The 20,113-nt window shown below is 38.0% G+C and overlaps 1 protein-coding gene and 1 pseudogene across 1 annotated transcript in view; both read left to right on the plus strand.

Moving 5' to 3' along the window:
• The window catches only part of LOC105827213, an 18,048-nt pseudogene extending 3,941 nt beyond the window's left edge, over positions 1-14,107 (plus strand).
• MCF2 (MCF.2 cell line derived transforming sequence) overlaps positions 1-20,113 on the plus strand; it is a 96,637-nt gene that overhangs the window by 10,672 nt on the left and 65,852 nt on the right. The window contains exon 2 of the mRNA XM_012665262.1: positions 17,950-18,018. Within this exon, the coding sequence (XP_012520716.1) occupies positions 17,950-18,018 (69 nt within the window). The remainder of the gene's footprint in view (positions 1-17,949; positions 18,019-20,113) is intronic.

Consider the following 20,113-nt stretch of genomic DNA (forward strand, 5'->3'; position numbering starts at 1 on the left):
CTCTTGCTCAGGCTGGTTTCGAACTCCTGAGCTCAAACAATCCACCCACCTCGGCCTCCCAGAGAGCTAGGATTACAGGCATGAGCCACCGCGCCCGGCCCGTCTTTCGTTTTTTTGAGGAACCTCCACAGTGTTCTCCGTAGTGGTTGCACTAGTTTACGTTCCCACCAACAGCATATGAGGGTTCCCCTTTCTCCATATCCTTGCCAGCATCTGTTATTGCCTGTCTTTTTTATATAAACCATTTTAACTAGGGTGAGATGATATCTCATTGTGGTTTTGATTTGCATTTCTTTGATGATTAGTGATGTTGAACATTTTTTCATATACATATTGGCCATTTGTATACCTTTTTTGGAAAAATGTCTGTTCAGATATTTTGCCCATTATAATTGGATTATTTTATTTATTTAGCTAATGTGTTGTTTGGGCTCCTTATATATTTTGGTTATTAATCTCTTGTCAGGTGGATAGTTTACAAATATTTTCTCTCATGCTGTGGGTTGTCTCTTCACTTTGTTGATTGTTTCCTTTGCTTTCTTTTTTAGCTTGATGTAGTCACAATTACCTATTTTTGCTTTGGTTCCCTGTGCTTTTGAGGTCTTACACAAAAAATGTTCACCAGACCAATGTCCTGGAAAAATAAATCAGGAAAGCAATCACATTTCCAATAGCTACAAAAGATATGAAATACCTAGCAATCAGTCTAACCAAAGAAGTGAAAGATCAATACAAGGAAAACTATAAAATTCTGATGAAAGAAATAGAAGAGGACACACAAAAAAATGGAAGGATATTTTATACTTATGGATTGAAGGAATCAATATTGTTAAAATGGGCCGGGCACAGTGGCTCATGCCTGTATTCCTAGCACTTTGGGAGGCCGAGGCGGGAGGATCGCTTGAGGCCAGGAGTTTGAGACCAGCCTGGGCAACAGAGTGAGACCTCTTCTCTACGAAATACAAAAAAATTAGCTGGGTGTGGTGGCACATCCCTATAGTCCCAGTTACTTGGGAGGCTGAGGCAGGAGGATCTCTCGAGCCCAAGAGTTTGGGGCTACAGTGAGTTATGATAGTGCCACTGCACTTCCTGGGCAACAAAGTGAGACCCTGTCTCAAAAAAAATTGTTAAAATGACAGTACTACCCAAATCAATTTATAGACTCAATGCAATTTCTATCAAAATGCCAATGAAATTCTTCACAGAAATAGAAAAAAATATCCTAAAATTTGTATGGAATCACAAAAGACCCTACATAGCCAAAGCAGTCCTGAGCAAAAAGAACAGAATGGGAGGCATCACATCACCTGACTTCGAAATCTACTACAAACTTACAGTAACCAAAACAGCATGGTACTGCCATAAAAATAGACACATAGACCAATGGAACAGAATAGAGAACCCAGATATAAATCCACATATTTACCACCAACTCATCTTCCACAAAGGCTCCAAGAACATATAGTGGGGAAAGGACAGTCTTTTCAATAAATGGTGCTGAGAAAACTGGATAGCTATATGCAGGAGAATGAAACTAGGCCCCTATCTCTCATCTTATCAAAAAAAAAATAAAAACAAATCAAAATGGATTAAAAACTTAAATCTAAGATCTGAAGCTATGAAACTACTAGAAGAAAATATTGCAGAAACTCTCTAGGACATTGGTCTACTGGGTGATTTTAATCTGAAGGGCGACTGAAGGAAAAGGTTTCCACAGACGTGCTCTTAATTAAGAGACATATATAGAAACATATATAGTCAAGGGGCAGTGACCTGGGACACCAAGCTCATGGGTGGAGGTCTTCTCGCTGTCATTTCCCACCAGCTGCACCTAATTTTTCCTCATGCATTTCTTTCTGTCCTTTCCTTTCATCCCTGTCTCTTCTCAGTTCTTCCTCTTCCTTATTTCTTCTTTCTTACTCCCTTCCTTTCCCAGTGCCTTTGGCACTTCTTTTTCCTGTTTTTGTTTTTTGTTCTTGGTAGGGAAGTATCTTTTATTCCCTCATTTTCTTAGGTTTATAATTAAATTAGTCATATGTAATCTTTGTAAAACGTCTAAGCAGTACAAATGTCCAGAAACTAATACATGAAAGTCACCCATGTGTCTAGCGAAGTCCTACTCACTGGAGGTAAACACTGCTCCATATGTGTGTGCGGACATAAGAGGTTTTCTATAAATATAGGTGTATCAATTCAATTCAACAAACATTTTTTGATCACCTCCTATGTGCTAGACACTATTGGGATATTTTAGTGAATAAAATAAATCTCTGCCTTTAGGGAGCTTATTTTTAACTGGTGAGAAGGACAATAAAGAGTCCACATATATCTAGATATTTTACCAAACTGGGATCATACCCTGTAGGTTGATCTAAGACTTGTCTTTGAATGTGTGTATTTCAAAATTATTTATTTATGAAAATTATGATACACATAAAAGAGTATAAGAGAAAAAATAAGACATATAATATAAAATCACTTTGTTATTTTAAAATTTTCCTTTCATAGAGGACAAAAAGGCTACTGTATCTTTTTAGCACAGAGAAATCATTTGCCCAGTTTTGTCTTAGTGTGCTTATAATTTCGATAAACCCTTGGTGTATATACACACCTAATGGGTGTGGTGTGCACCGTCTGGGGGATGGACACGCTCGAAGCTCTGACTCAGGTGGGGCAAAGGCAATACATGTAACCTAAATATTGGTACCCCCGTAATATGCTGAAATTAAAAAATAAATAAATAAATAAACTCATGGAGAAACTAGTGTATTTGAAAATGGTGAATCTGTACACAGTTGTCCACACTACTTATGTCCAAATAAGCAGATGAAATTTAGAAGCTCCTTTCTGTCTTTGTTTGCTGTAGATTGGACCAATTTCCTATTCAGATCACCTCCAGCCACTCAGAAAATTAGTTAAAATTAAAATGAGATTATAACAAATATATTATTTAATAAATGGGTCAGTGTTTGCCTGAAACGCCTTTATAGATGTGAGAGTCAATGACTTTAAAGCATAATGTCAGTGTCACCATTATGACTTTAATTCTTTGATATTCAAATAATCTTTTACTCAGTCACTAAAATTAGAATTCTGGACTTTAAAAAATCTAGGTAGCACCTCCCACTTCTCAAAACAATCCCACCAAAACAACAAGATAATTATCTGTAATTTTCTTCACTGGAAATCAAGTTTTAAAATCAAGTTACATATATACTTTGTATATAATATATATTACATATGTATTTGATATATATGTGATTATACAGTGACATCATTTCTAATAAGCTGCTAATGAATCTCTTTGTAAATGTTCTAGGTGAAAGAGAAAGCTTGTAGATGCTACTGGGATATGAATTTTGAATAACTTGGTTGTAGCTGAAGGGTCTGGTAGAGGTTGAGCTGCCTTTCAAATATAGCTTGGCTGGCCGGCATCAGCGGCTGCTATCAGCCAGGAATATTCTGTATGTTCAGGGATACTGAGAATTCTTTGGCCATCACATCTTCATTTGCACTCTTGTGCCACTGCTAGTTAAGTTGAAGCATTAGCTATTGAATACCCAGTCTGATGACAAGAATAACCTTAGAGAGTTAGTTTAAATAATATTTTGCTATTTCAACTAAAATCGTATAATTAGGTATATGCATTCATAGACTCTTTGATGGCACTTAGAGGGAATATGCATATTTGGGGACATCTTTGAATTTGCAATTGCAAGCCAGATCATGGGATTAGTCACAGAGCAAAAAGCAGCAGCCCTGTTTTTGTTTGTCACTTTGCACTTAGTTTACAAAAGAGGGTCAGTTTTGCTTCCTTTGTTAACATATTCAAGGACCATTAACAGATGTTGTGTGTTCTTCTTCATGCATTATAAACTAAAAGTAAGTCATTTTAATTGGATTTACCGTTGCATATGCTATGTATTTCAAAATTAGATTTTCTGAACCCAAGAAGAGATGAATAGCCGTGGAGTAGGAGATCTGGCATTTAGTTATATGTCTACATGGATAGTGTGAGTTCTGATATTAGTGGGTCATCTTGTCTATTTTTATAGCTTGTTCTTTAAATAGCTGCTCTCTAAAGGTCTCCTGCTATGATAAAAATTAAAAAGAGATTAATGTAAATACCTATTGCTAAGATTGTATATTTAGAATTATTTAGTGGTGGCTGTGGCTATAGTGGTCGGGGACTATCATGTCTTTAAGCTGATGTTCAAGCATGTCCCTACTCATTTGCACTGTGGGTACCGAATGATGATGGTTTAGCTGGATAAAGTAATGTCCCTTCAAGTGCCTTTTCTTCAAATTTCTATTGTTAAGGAATAATCTGGATAATTCAAAATGTGTGATGACGATTGGTTTTATTTTGTTTGTTTGTTTGTTTTTAGCTGTGCTTTCAGAATTACTCAAGGAAGTTAATTCTCAAAGACAGTTATTTTCATGACAATGTATAGTTTTGAAGACAATGATGGTACATTTTTAAAAGAGCCTTTACCATAGACCTGGCATTTAGCAAAGATTTTGTTAACTTTTATGAATTGTAAATTTTAAGACACATGTTCAAGTCACAAAATTGCTTTAGCACTGAAGAGTGAGAAAAAGCTCCCCACTGTGTTTTTTTCCTTTTCATCTCAGTGTGAGCTTCTTCATATTGGATGTTGATTTTACAAGTGGTTTTAAAGATGGAGAATGAACTTCCTAAACCCTCCATTTTAATTACAACACTTAGCATTTTCATGTCTGTGCACTATATGTATGTACATATATGTGTAAATATTAGTGTTACAGAAGTTACAGAGATGAATCGCTCCCCTTCACTTGCAACACACACAAATATGTCTGATACATGAAAAGACAAGGGAGCTTGCTATCATACTGATCTCCCTGGAAGCAGGTCTTAATTATTAATATAATTAAGGTTATAGTATAACCTCAATTTAGCACTGAATCATGACTTGAAAGTCAAGTGCTGAAAGTGTCCCTGGAGGTATTTGGCATAGGTTAGGTATAAAACCATTTTGTTCATTTTTCATACGTGATCTATTTTATCAGTTTAGTGCTAGACATCCTTTCACTGCATACTTGTGGCACCCTGGGCTTAATACTATTGTTAACACTTTTCACTCTGGGCTTTAACTGCCTCCTGCTTCTAGGTGAAGAGCCCCATGAGATCCAGGGCCAGTGTCTAACTGATTTCTGTATCCCTAGCACTGCACAGGGCCTGGCGTAAAACAGGAGCCTAACAAAGGCTTGCTGAAAGAACAAATGCATGAATGATTAGAGTAGCTGAAAGATAAATGAGAAAACACTTAAAGTTGTGTTGAAATGTGGATTCCTGTTTTGTATTCCTATTCTTTCCTTTTATCCTCTCATTCCTTCCTTCCATTTCCCATCTTCCTCTAGAATTCCACTTGGTGCTACTGGGGCTAAAATCATCCCATGGTTCCTTCCATCAAAGCACACTTAAAAGCCTGAGCATCTGAGGACAGCCAGATCTCTGGATGTTCTGCCCCAATTTGGAACCTATACATTAGCATGTGCTGTGTATGCGACGTTGAATGCATAGTAGGTGCTCAGGCAACACTTGGAATGTTTGATTTGACATTATACATGTCTTTAATGCAATCTCAGAATTTCTTTGATCTTTATTGCCGCATCTAATTTTGTTTTTTTCATTTTAGACTGTGTCAAGTCATTCATATTTATCCTTCAGCTCTAATGGGTTAAAACTCTACCCAATATATTTTCTTTCAGTTACCACTAAACTCACTTTAAAGTAATCTTTCAAAATGAACGCTTTGTGCAAAATGAAAAGTAAACCTGTGGTAAGAGCCAAATTCAACACCAAAACACATTTATAATGATTATGTTGTTGCACACATAAATGCTTGCTGATGTCAGATTTTTGAAAATTGTTGCTTGAATGGTGGGTATAATAGGTTATCCTACTGCCCCTGCCGTTTGCATTTCACACATTACAAATGCAGTAGAGCAGCTTTTCAAATGTTTATTGGCCATTCCTGTTTCCTCTTCTGTGAAATAAATACCTGCTTGTGTTATTTTTTTTCCATGTATCTATCGGGTTGTTTGTCTTTTTCTTATTGACGTACAACTTTTTATATATCCTTGATATGATTGCTCATTCTTTATCAGTTATATTTGTTGCAAAAATTTTCACCCAGTCTGTGGCTTGTCTCATAACTTTCTTTATCATGTCTTCTGATGAAAGAAATTTTTAATTTTAATGTAGCCTAATTTACCAATCTTTTCTTTTATGATTTGTGTGTCTTGTGTCCTATTTTAAAAATTCTGTTCTACCCACAGGTTATATAAATATTATCCTATATTTTCTCTGATCTAATTCCCAGTGCCATAGGGTTTGAATCCTCATCAATGTATGACCATTAGCACCAAGCCTGAGTCACCTAGGATAGCCAACTGCTATTCTTAGTTGGCTTCTCCCGCAGGATATCTGCCCAGGTAATGGTTTTGACCTCTGAGGATTTGCTTGTCTTTCCTGCCACCTCTGCCATGCATTAAAAAGGATTTAATTTTCTTCTTCCCAACATGTTTTCGTGTTTTGTAGCAGGAAGGGTTTTCAGGAATTTTAGCTCTCCATATGACCAAAGAGGGAAGCTCTTCCACTTTTTTTTTTTTTTTTTTTAAGACAGAGTCTCACTCTGTTGCCCTGGCTTGAGTGAGTGCTGTGGCGTTAGCCTAGCTCACAGCAACCTCAAACTCCTGGGCTCAAGCGATCCTACTGCCTCAGCCTCCTGAGTAGCTGGGACTACAGGCACGCGCCACGATGCCCGGCTAATTTTTTCTATATGTTTTTAGTTGTTCAGATAATTTCTTTCTATTTTTTTTAGTAGAGACGGGGTCTCGCTTTTGCTCAGGCTGGTCTCGAACTCCTGAGCTCAAACAATCCGCCCGCCTTGGCCTCCCAGAGTGCTAGGATTACAGGTGTGAGCCACCGCGCCCGGCCTATTCCACTTTTTTTCAAACTTGGAAGTTCACTTTTGAGATTCTTGAACTCATATTAGATATGAGTTCTTTTTGTATATGAGGTGAGCTAGGGATAAGGAAACATGACCCATTACCCTACCCATTACCCTATTCACAGATGGCCTAAAGGGGGAAAAGGTAGGCATGGAGTTTTGGCTCTGGGGTCTTTGTGATTGGAGAAGATGATGAGGTGATGCAGAATTAAAATCTTTGCAGAACTCTAATGCTAAACTCATCATTGTCTGCTTCTTCATGAATGCTCACTTTTACATGAAGCCTTTAAAATTATTATATAATGTTACTTTTTCTTTATTCTGTAACAATATTTATCAAGCATTTACCATATATTAGACACTGTTGTAAGTGCTTTGCATATATTAATAACTTTACTAATTTCAATAACTCCGTGAAATAGGTGCTACCATTTCTCCCATTTTACAAATAAAAGAAACAGACCCACAGAGTTTAAGCAGCTTGCCCACAGTCACTTAACCAGCAAGTGGTAGAACTGGATTTGAATCCAGCCAATCTGTTTCTGGAGTGTGCACTCATAAGTACTATGCTGTATGATCTCTGTAAGAAATGCTTATTTGTGCAAAAACATTCAGAATTTAATATATATGTATCATTCAAGATAACAATGCTCAAATGTAACCACTGCGTTTAACATATTGGTGCTGTGATGTTATGGTTTATTTTATGCTCAACCTTCATCTTTTTTCCTTAGCATACATTTCTAAAAGTTGAGCCCATTTCTTGTGTTTTTGATACCTTTTCTTTTCTGTTTTTTATGATAAAATTTCTTTGAATGGAGAAGTGGAAAAAGTACACCCATTGTTCAAATGAACTTTTTTCTTACAAATATCATTGTTTTCCTTGATTTTTTTTTGGTAATGGCTCTATTGAGATATAATCTACATATCATACAATTTGCCCATTTAAACTCAATGTTTATAGTATATTCACAGAGTTATGTAACATCACTGCAAGCAATTTTAGAATATTTCATTACTCCCCCAAAAAATCCTATACCCTTTAGCTATCATCTCCCCAGTTTCTTTATTCCTCTAAGTCTTAAGCAACCTCTACTCTACTTTCTGTCTTTCTCTATATGCTTATAGTGGACATTTCATATAAATGGAAACACATAATGTGTGGTCTTTTGTGTCTGGCTTCTTTCACTTAGCATAATTTTCTCGATACATCTATCTTGTAGCATGTGTCAGTCCTTCATTCCTTTTTATTGCCAAATGATTTTCCATTGTATGGATATACCACTTTTGTTTATCCATTCTTCAGTTAGTGGACATTTGAATTATTTCCACTTTTTGGTTTTTATGAGTAATGGTGCTATTAACATTCTTGTATAAGTTTTCTTAGAGATGTATGTTTTCATTTCTCTTGGATATATACCTGGAAGTAAAAATGATAGGTCATATGGTAAATCTATGTTTAACTTTTTGAGGAATTGCACAACTCTCTTCCATAGGAGCTGAACTATTTTATGTTTTACATGAACATTTTACATTTACATGTACGAGGGTTTCAATTTGTCCACATACTTGCCAACACTTGTTATTGTCCTTTTTTCTTTTTATTGAGACAGAGTCTTGCTCTGTCGCCCTGGGTAGAGTACAGTGGCATCATCATAGCTCACTACAACCTCAAACTCCTGGGCTCAAATGATCCTTCTGCCTCAGCCTCCCGAGTAGCTGGTACTACTCAGCCACAATGCCAGGCTAATTTTTCTGTTTTTAGTAGAGATGGGGTCTTGGTCTTGCTCAGGCTGGTCTTGAACTCCTGACCTCAAGTGATCCTCCTGCCTCGGCCTCCCAGAGGGCTAGGATTACAGGTGTGAGCCAACATGCCCACCTGAACTTGTTTATTCTAACAGGTTGTGTGTATGTGTGTGTGAATTCCATAGTGTTATCTATATAGAAGATCATTTCATTTATGAATACAGATAGTTTCACTTCCTCCTTTGGGGAAATGACTGTGTGTGGGGTTTCCCCAAGACACCCCAGGTAAGATGATTTACTAGGTGAACTCACAGGACCCAGAATATAGTTGCACTGATGGCTAATATTTATTACAAAAATATACTTATATATGTCAACTATAAAGCGGTTTGAATTTATTTTTTGAATTTTTTATTTTTCTTTTTTATAATTATATTTGATTGGTTCTAAGGTACTTAATATAGGGTTTTAGGCAGAAAAATGAAAAACTGCATCAAATGTGATGATGGAATTCAGATCTAAGATACATCCAGATTTCAGAAATATTAACATTTGAATAGAATAGTACTTAGCACCTTAGAATAGTACTCCTGCCAAGTTTTATTTGGAGTTTTATAACTCGTGGGGGAGATCCTTCCTCTTCTCTTTCCCTTCCCATCCCCACACATTCTGTTGTGTACATGCTTGAACACAATCTGAGTCATAGGGAACCTTAAGTGAATGCCCGAAGTTATATCAAAAGTTGGTAGCTAATTGATTGTAGAATCCACCAGTTTCTACATCCCTGCCATGCTGTTGCAGGGTTTGCCTGCCTGGACATCTCTGTGCTAAGTCAGTGATGCCGAATCACAGGCCTTCAAGAAGCCTGCTCTTCTCCTCTGGAGGCATGCAGGATTCCCTACTTTCCTGCTTCTGGTCTTGCTTTCTAGCTTTAGCCAGACTGCCCCGTCTCTATACCTAAACCATATCAGGCCATAGACAGTCCCTGATTCCTTCGCCTGCTCCTGCATTGGTGCCTTCTTTCTTCCACTTGAAATGTCATTCTCTATTCCCTGTCCATGTATTTGAATATTAATCAATTTTCAAGGCACGGCTCACATATCACATCATCTTTGAAACCTTCTTCTTTCTCTCTCCCTCAATTTAGATGTAATAATTTCTCCCTTCCCCATATTCTATATCACATATTTCTATTACAGCATGTACTGCACTCTACCTTATTTTATGGCCAATAGTTTATATGTTGTACCTTCTGTTAATTTTTAAGCATTGTGAGGTGAGGAACTCAGTTCATATTCCCATGGGCCACAGCACCTAGCAGAGACTCCCTAGCTGTTTGGTGCCTTGAATGACAATGGATTGGAAGGAGGCCCCTGTAGGTGTTAGCAGAAGAAGGATTTAGCATGAATCTTGGTTTTATTCTGTTAGTACAGAATTTTGCAAGCCTTTCACACTGTACCTTTATTACAGAACAAAGTACTGTGTAGATTGTTCTACTGTAGTCTAATGGGAATTCATTTTGAGATGGTTTTGGAATTACCCTTTTATTTATCCTACCTTTTAAAGTATAACATTAGTGAAGACAGCACTTCAATATGTTGCATGCGCTAAGTCATTACTGTTTACAAATGGTATAGAGTATCTGACGGTCAGATTGAAAGGGAAAAATTACACTCATAGAATCCCATCTGCCTTGCAGCAGGATTTAGGGCTCTGAACAAAACCTAATTTTATCTGTCCTGTATATCAGCAACAGGGGACTTTCAAAGAGATGATTACTAAAAGTAAGCATCATTGTTGAGAATTTAAGGCTATAAAAAGAATGGAGTTTCTTACAAAAGATTGCTTATAAACATTCTTGATATATGGAGCCATATCTGGTTAGTAATTTGCATTAGAGCTAATTGAGTGTATTCTTCTAAGTACAGATTTTAGATGGCTAACTGAAGGTTAGGGAATGAGATAGATGACACAGTAAAAGCTTTTCTAAACCTCCTACTAGATTCTAATTTAAGTCTGAGCAGTGACTGGCATCTGGCATTGGTTCGACCTGAGTCTCTTGAATGAGTGAGTACATGAATGGTAGCCTTTCTGAGCCTGTTTCCTAATCTGTAAGATGCTTTGATATCCACCCTGGACGACTGCTGTTAAGGTGAGAGAAACTGCATATGCAGGGCCTTGTGCAGTGCTTGGCAAATACTAGGTGCTGGGCGAATGATAGCTGTTGTTCATCGCTTACTACACGTTCCCACTCTCTTTTCATATTGGTGGTGGCAGTGGGTTTATTGCCACAGAAGAGACTTTATCTTTCTGTTTGACATTTCTTTTATTTTCCTTTCTATTTCTATTTTTTTGTTTTCTGTTTTTGCTTCTTATTTTATTTTTAGGAAAATGTGAAAATAGAGGCATTTGCCCTTTTAAGCAGCTTATTTGCCATGGCTCTGTAGTGCTTGTACAAAGAGGCATGTGTGTGCAGCCTGGTTCAGAACTCGTATTCTTCTATGGTATATGAACAGAAACCCCAGAGAAGGATAAGTGGACATGAGAGAGTGTCACTGCGAAATATAGCTCAAGGGTTGGAATTATTGCTGTTGTACTCCAGGATCTGAAGTAAAAATGTTTTCTATAAAATGGGGATGCTTATAGATACCAATTTACTTAATTTCTTAAACTATCATTTTCCCAATAGGAGTTATTAATAAACTCAGTAGAATTTAAATTCCCTGGAATGGTAATATAAACTCAAATCACGGAGGCATAGGCTCTCAGAGAAGTAGGACTTGGAAGATCGTCCAACCCCGCTCTGTGCTTCATTGAGCTCTGTAGCATCCTTACCACAGAGCTGCTTGGCCTCTGTTCAAACACTATTAGTGATAGGAAAGGGCTTGTCTAATTTCCATGGCAGTCATTTCATCTACACATAGCTCTGACTTTCAGAACAAAGTGCTTCTTCATATGGAGTCTTTAGAGCACTCTCTGTTGCTTTTGTTTGTTTTTGTCACTCTCTGTGGGGGAAAAAACAACCAATCAACCAAGCAAAGGAGTACCTGATCAAATAGGTTTGGGAAACACCACATACATGGCTCATACCCAAAGAGACACAATGTGTACATGTGTATTCCGTGGGACATATTGCAGTATGGTTAGCCATCAGTATTTAACAAACTTATTTGATTGTGAACCTTTACTTTTTCTCAGAACATCTGTTCAAGCACAGCTTAGAATAGTATCTGGCATATAGTAGGTGCTCAATAAATACTTCTTTTAAAAAAGTGAATGAGTGCATGTGGCGCTGCGTCTGGAGTTGCTGACAGCCATGGCCCCGTGGGTCTGACGTCGACGGACCCTGGAGCGGTGTCTGAAGGAAGATTCAAGATGGATTAGTATCAAAATTTACTTCTTTAACCAAAGTACTTTATGACTTTAATAAAATACTAGAGAATGGTAGGATCCATGGGAGTCCTTTACGGAAACTTGTGTTAGACAATTTTGATGATGAGCAGATCTGGCAACAACTGGAATTGCAGAATGAACCAATTTTACAATACTTCCAGAATGCAGTTAGTGAAACAATTAAAGAAGAAGATATCAGTCTCCTCCCAGAGAGTGAAGAACAAGAGTGTGAAGAGGATGATTCAGAGATGGAGGCTGATGGCCAGAAAGACCTAGAACAAGTTTTGGAGCAGGAAGAAGCATCAGACATAGATGCTGACGGTCCTAAAGAGGATGAGAGAGCTAAAAACTCAAGTAGATTTGATCTGAGGAAAAGCCCAGTTTTCAGTGATGAGGATTCTGACCTTGACTTTGATATCAGCAAATTAGAACAGCAGAGCAAGGTACAAAGCAAAATGCCTAAGAAACCAAGAGAAAAATCCGTAGTAGATGATAAATTTTTCTAACTATCTGAAATGGAGGCCTTTTTAGAAAACATAGAAAAAGAAGAGGAACAAAAAAGTGAGGAGGAGGATGAAGATATTGATTTTTTTGAAGAAGTTGATTCTGATGAAGATGAAGGAGGACTATTTGGAAGTCAAAAACCTAAGTCAAGTAAAAGTTCGAGAAACCTGAAATGCAGAGATTTCTTTGATCCAGTTGAAAGTGATGAAGACATAGCAAGTGCTCATGATGATGAGCTGGGTTCAGACAAAGATGAGGAAGAAATTGCTGAAGAAGAAGCAGAAGAACTAAGCATTTCTGAAACGGATGAAGATAATGACCTTGAAGAAAATGAAGATGATAAACAACATAAAGAAAGTTTGAAAAGAGTGACCTTTGCTTTGCCAGATGATGAGGAAACTGAAGATACAAATGTTTTAAATGTAAAGAAAAATTCTGATGAAGTTAAATCCTCTTTTGAAAAAAGACAGGAAAAGATGAATGAAAAAAATCACATCTTTAGAAAAAGAATTGTTGGGAAAAAAGCCTTGGCAGCTCCAAGGGGAAGTGACAGCACAGAAGCGACCAGAAAACAGCCTTCTAGAGGAGACCCTGCACTTTGACCATGCCGTCCGAATGGCACCTGTGATTACAGAGGAAACCACCCTTCAACTAGAAGACATCATTAAACAGAGGATAAGAGATCAGGCTTGGGACGATGTAGTACGTAAAGAAAAACCTAAAGAGGATGCATATGAATATAAAAAGCGTTTAACATTAGACCACGAGAAGAGTAAATTGAGCCTTGCTGAAATTTATGAACAGGAATACATCAAACTCAACCAGCAAAAAACAGCAGAAGAAGAAAATCCATAACATATAGAAATTCAGAAGATGATGGATTCCCTCTTCTTAAAATTGGATGCCCTCTTACACTTCCACTTCATCCCTAAACCGCCTGTACCAGAGATTAAAGTTGTGTCAAATCTGCCAGCCATAACCATAGAGGAAGTGGCCCCAATGAGAGTTAGCGATGCCACTCTCTTGGCCCCGGAGGAAATAAAGGAGAAACATACAGCTGGAGATATAAAAACAGCTGCTGAGAAAACAGCTACAGACAAGAAACGAGAACGAAGGAAAAAGAAATATCAAAAACATACGAAAATAAAGGAAAAGGAGAAGCGGAGGAAACTGCTTGAGAAAAGCAACCCAGAACAAGCAGGGAAATACTCCAAAGCAGTAGCTTCGGAGAAGTTAAAACAGCTAACTAAAGCTGGCAAGGCTTCCTTAATGAAGGATGAAGGTAAAGACAAGGCCTTAAAGTCGTCCCAAGCATTCTTTTCTAAATTACAAGATCAAGTCAAAATGCAAATCAATGGTGCAAAGAAAACAGAAAAGAAAAAGAAGAGAAGACAAGATATTTCTGTTCATAAATTAAAGCTTTAATATATTTTGAAAGTAATGTAAATATTAATGTGTAAGCTTATATTTTGTCATCGTTCTGTTTTATAATAAAAATTGTTGAGAGCCTTAAAAAAAAAAGTGAATGAATGCAAAATAAATCTTTAAAAACTTTAAAGTACATCCTGTATTGAGGTGACGTGGGTTCTGCATTTCTGCAAATGACACAATCAAAATGGGGCAACTGATTAGATGGCTGTACCTTCATTCTCTCTGTGAACCATCCTAAATAGATTATTTATTTCCATATCTTTTAGAACTTTAAAAATTTGAATTCCGAGCTTGTATCCCCATTTGCATAACTACCTTTTGTATTATAAAAGAAATACTAGTGATCTGTTTGCAATTTATGGTCAAGACAATAAGAGCTTGACTCTTGTTTTCTGATCATTTGTATGGAATGAATGAATTGACGAGCGCTTTTTTTTTTTTTTTTTTTTTTTTGAGACAGAGGCTCACTCTGTTGCCTGGGCTAGAGTGAGTGCCGTGGCATCAGCCTAGCTCACAGCAACCTCACACCCCTGGGCTCAAGCGATCCTGCCTCAGCCTCCTGAGTAGCTGGGACTACAGGCACGTGCCACCATGCCGGGATAATTTTTTTCTATATATATTTTTAGTTGTTTGGCCAATTTCTTTCTATTTTTAGTAGAGATGGGGTCTCGCTCTTGCTCAGGCTGGTCTCAAACTCCTGAGCTCAAAAGATCTACCCGCCTCGGCCTCCCAGAGTGCTAGGATTACAGGTGTGAGCCACCGTGCCCCTGCCTTTTGCTTGTCTTTTGTTTTCAGTTTGTGTCTGATTGTGTTTGATTGTACAAACGCAAGGTTTTTCAGCAGAGCTCTTAAAGAAAGATGTGCTCCATCAGGGTGTTTATAAGGGTGTTTTTCAGATCTCCTATTGAGTTGTGGCCCTTTATTTGGCTTCCCAACCAGCCCTTTTTGGGCTTAGCAATTAGTCAAAAGTAAGTAAAATGCATGCCTTTTAGTTGTGAGTAATTGAACTTTCCACCTGGGGCAGCTTGACAAGCCTCCGATTAAAATTGAATCTGGTCAACAGGGAACATGCTATAATGTGGACTTGATCCTGCTTTGGTGATCCAGGCTTTTTATCTGTCATGCTCCAGAGTGAGAGTTTAAAGCGTCAGCAAGAAGAACATTATAAATTATATTTGTTCTCATTTTTATATTTCAGGAAGCAATCTGTGTGGTCAGATACAAGAAGGTCAGATACAAAGCCGGGTGTAACTCAGTGTCACAACTTTCTCCAAAGTCAGTACTCTGTTTCTCTTTGTTCTCAGCAACAATCTTGCCTCATCCTTTGTGGCTGCTCAGTGATAACCTTGTGTCTCCTGTTGCCTTTCCTGTGTTATCTCCTCTCCCTTCAGTCTGTTTCCAACCCAGAACTTGACCATTTTTTTTTTTTTTTTGAGACAGAGGTTTGCTTTGTTGCCCTGGCTAGAGTGAATGCTGGGGCATCATCCTAGCTCACAGCAACCTCAAACTCCTGGGCTCAAGCGATCCTTCTGCCTCAGCCTCCCGAGTAGCTGGGACTACAGGCATGCACCACCATGCCCGGCTAATTTTTTCTATATATATAGATTTTTAGTTGTCCAGATCATTTCTTTCTATTTTTTAATAGAGACGGGGTCTTGCTCTTGGTCAGGCTGGTCTCGAACTCCTGACCTTGAGCGATCCACCCGCCTCGGCCTCCCGGAGTGCTAGGATTACAGGCGTGAGCCACTGCGCCCGGCCTGACCATTTCTTAAAGTAGTAACATCTTCTCTTTTAACCATTATTTCATCCTTTTTCATTAGAATGGAAATGTTATTTTTATCGGCACAATTGTGGGTGACATTTTAAGATAGAAAAGATCAGGATGTTTTTCTTATATCTATGGATTTTACATGTTGGATCTCACAGAATGGAAGGGACCTTAGAAAGCATTAGCTGTATTGCCCTCACTTCTAAAATGGGGGTGATGAGGCTGCATGGGGGGAATGTCTTGTTCAAGATCACAGAGCAGCTCAGTGGCCGAACTCACACTAGGCCCTGGTTCTCCCGCTTCCAGCCCACAGCCTTTTATTTTATGCCCTGAGGCCTCTCATTACCTGAATGTTTAAAGTGTAAGTAAATGGACATAGTTTCTATAGCTGTGTAATAATCTCAAGGGTATGGGAGGAATCACGTTGCACATATTAGTACTTCTGGATCTGCTATCTGACGTAAAATCCATCAATTTATCTTGATAGGTGTTCCTACTGATCAAAGCAGGGGAGAAATTTGAGTCTCTCATTATGTAGGAATATTTTTAAGTCTAACGCTCTCTCATTTAAAAGGTAGAACACATATTGGCCATTGCTACTTTTGCAGGCTCCTGAGGGCAGAGAGAGTTCTACTCCTTTTTGCATTGCCATCATTCTTACCCTTCCTCCATGTCTCCATGCCTGAAAATGTCAATGTGTGACACGTGTTTGTATCTATTATAAACATATTCTTTTATCTGAGGAAGCATGTAGCATTGAAAGAATAATTGCAAATGTAAACGTGCGTGCCTTGGTCTGGAATATATCAGGAGTCTAAATATATAAAATAACAAGACATTTTTAAGAAGTGATTTTTACATCCTGACAAATTGCAGATTTGTAATGGCATATATCTTGGGAAAATAAATGTGTCAATTAATTGCATTGTTTCAAATTGGGTGGTGGGGTTTATTTTATAACAGATACCCTATTCCACTGTCTAGTGTGGACCTATCGAGAACTTTTTTGTTTTAATTCCCTCGAGGAGAATTGGTCTTCATAAAACACATCTGTATGATACAGTTTGAGGAGTACTGAAAAGGGTAATGCGTCATCAGCCTGACACCACTAGAGATGAGGACTTTGAAGGCACTTTGTGTCAGAGAGCCGGTGAAAAATATTTCTTCAGTAAGAGCTGTAGAACCACAGGCATTAAAACCAACGATCCAAAATAGCCTAGTTTGATGACTCATTTTCCTTTAAAAAGTTATCCTTGTTCATGGACCAGAGGCGGTAGCAGACTTTGATTTTTGTTCCCTGTAGAGTTCACTGGAATTGAACATTGTAAGTTAACACTTAAGATCTGGGACAACTGAAACGTATTGAACAATGCATGGATGTTCTGTTTGTAATAATAAACAATGTAATGGCAGTATGCTCCTGTTTATTGAACACCTACTGTTATGCCAAGTATTACCTTTAGTTGGCACGACACCTTTGAGGTAGATAGCATTATGCCCAATTTATAGCTGAGGAAACTAAGGCTCAGAGATGCTAAGTAACTTGCCCATGTTTGTACAGCCAGTAAATGCAACAAGCTCAGAAGTCCACATGGTTAACCACTGCACTGTACTCTCTCTCAGACTCTTTTCCTGATCAATTAGATGGGATAATAATACCTACCTCAGGGTTATTTTAAGGCTCCAATAAGATAAAAGGTGCAAAATGCGCTTTGCGATTGCTAATAAAGCTTTGTAGAATGGACAGCATTGCCGGAAGTAGAAGGCGATCTGCTACAGTGTCTCCATGTGAGCATCTATCCTTCAGATAATCCCAGACGTCCTGCAGTTTGCACCTTTGCCCTTGGCTTTCTGGAGAGTGAGAGTCGTTTATGTCCTGGGCATAGATTCTGAGAAGTAGGTCACTGGTCCTACTTATTAAGTGATATTTTCAAGAGCATGATTTCCTTGCCATGTAGCTGAGAGGAGGAAAGAGGAGATCAACAGTGTGTCTGTGGACACAGATCTGCGGGAGACAAAGTTCTTTTTGGCACAATGAGAAATCCTGTGTCTGGTTTTAGCTGCACTTTAACATGTGTGTTGTTTCCTCCCCTTTCTTGTTTGTCATAGAAACTGAGCTGCTCCTCCGTGTAAAGGACATCAGTCATTTCTTAATGCAAGACATCGCCTTTTTGTCTGGTAAGCAAACTTTCTCATATGTAGTCCACATAAATGTATGAATTGATTAGCAGAGTTAGTTCGGTACTTAATATATACATAGCTATATATATATTAATATATATATCTATATAAGCTTGAGAAGCACTATTTTAATAAACCTTTATACATTGTGCACGTACTTGCTAAGCAAATGGGCATTTAGAGAATAATTACAGGCGTTCAGCATGTTCAGACATGTTAATAATACCAACCTTACCACTCTTCTACATTTGACTTTCAGACAAGTCTTCAGAAATCCGTGATAGGTGAAAGTAGACTCTGTCTCCTGGGTGAGTGCAGGCTGGGTGAGAGGGGAGCAGCTGAGGTAGCTTTTGTGAGATTTTCTCTTCCACCATAGTTCTGATAACACAAATGTTTATTACAAATGCTGGCAAGTTGGTCTAATTAAGTACATGCACTAAGTGTTTTTTTAAGATTTCATTTACATGTGATAGTTTATTTTTCTTAAATATGTATAGGCATTTGTATATAATTTTTAAAAATTGTGGTAAAGTACATACAACATACAATTTACCATCTTAACCATTTTTAAGAGTACACTTCCGTGGCATTAAGTATATTCACATTTTTGTGCAAGCATCACCACCATCCATTTCCAGAACTCTTTTCATCTTGCAATATTGAAACCGTGTGCTCATGAAACAACTCCCCATTCCATTCCCTCCTCCCCTCAGCACCTGGCAACCACCATTTTACTTTCTGTCTCTATGATTTTGACTACTCTACATAACACACGTAAGTGGAATCATACGGCATTTGTCTTTTTGTGACTGGCTTATTTCACTCAGCATAATGTCCTCAAGGTTCATTGATGTTGCAACATGTGTCACAATTGCCTTCCTTTTTAAGGCTGAATAATATTCCATTGTATGTATAGCCCACATTTTGTTTATGCATTCATCCATTGATGGATACTTGACTTGCTTCTACCTTTTGGCTATTATGAATAATGCTGCTAAATAGCATTATATATTTCTAGAGACAGCTATGGTAAACCACCTCTCCCCTTTTACTTCTGATCAGATTCTAGGGAAAGTTTTGCTTAAAAACAAGCATTACTTTCAGGTGTTAGAGTAATTTGAACTATATCATTAAACATTATATTTATTATATTAAACCATTAAAGAAAAATTTACCAGAATATATGTTGTTTTATGAAAACAAGAGCTTCTTGGGTGTTGAGAGTAAAAGAAACTATCTTATTCCCTTTAAGTAGTTTAATTATTTCTCCTAAAATAACACTCACATGCTCAGTTTACTAAACATGCATTTACTTTATAGATGATCCTAATTGGATACTTCAATCTGGACTATGCTTTTCAATGATTATAATTAGTTGTGATTGTGAATTAGTGATGACAATGTGGTTTTATGTTTTATTTTATAAGTGGCATAAATGTGTGACATAGTGTCTTAGTAAATTTAGTGGTATGTTAGGTTTACTTTTAAGTTTTAGAAATTTTACTTAAGATCATCAGTGTCAGCCAGGTGCGGTGGCTCACGCCTGTAATCCTAACACTCTGGGAGGCCAAGGTGGGAGGATCGCTTGAGGTCAGGATTTTGAGACCAGCCTGAGCAAGAGTGAGACCTCGTCTCTATAAAAAATAGAAAAATTAGCCGGGCATCGTGGTGAGCCCCTGTAGTCCCGTCTACTCAGGAGGCTGAGGCAGGAGGATGGCTTGAGCCCAGGAGTGTGTGGTTGCAGTGAGCTAGGCTGATGCCATGGCACTCCAGCCTGGGCAACAGAGAGAGACTCTGTCTCCAAAAGAAAATAAAAGATTGTCAGTGTTTTGCAAGCTGTGTTCCAAATAGAACCATTTTCAGGGCTTGCCGTGTCCATCCAGACCCTCTCTATGCTTTTTTCCCCTTATCTGCTTTTTGTTTTTTTTTTCTTTCATTTTTTTTTTATTTCAGCATATTATGGGGGTACAGATGTTTAGGTTACGTATGTTGCCCTTGCCCCCCCCCCCGAAGTCCGAGTTTCAAATATGTCCATCCTTCGGGTGGTGCGCATTGCACTCTTTGTGTATGCATATACCGGTCCCCTCCTCCC

The sequence above is a fragment of the Propithecus coquereli genome, unplaced genomic scaffold, assembly GCF_000956105.1.
Source record: "Propithecus coquereli isolate 6110/MARCELLA unplaced genomic scaffold, Pcoq_1.0 Scaffold99, whole genome shotgun sequence".
Lineage (NCBI taxonomy): Eukaryota > Metazoa > Chordata > Mammalia > Primates > Indriidae > Propithecus > Propithecus coquereli.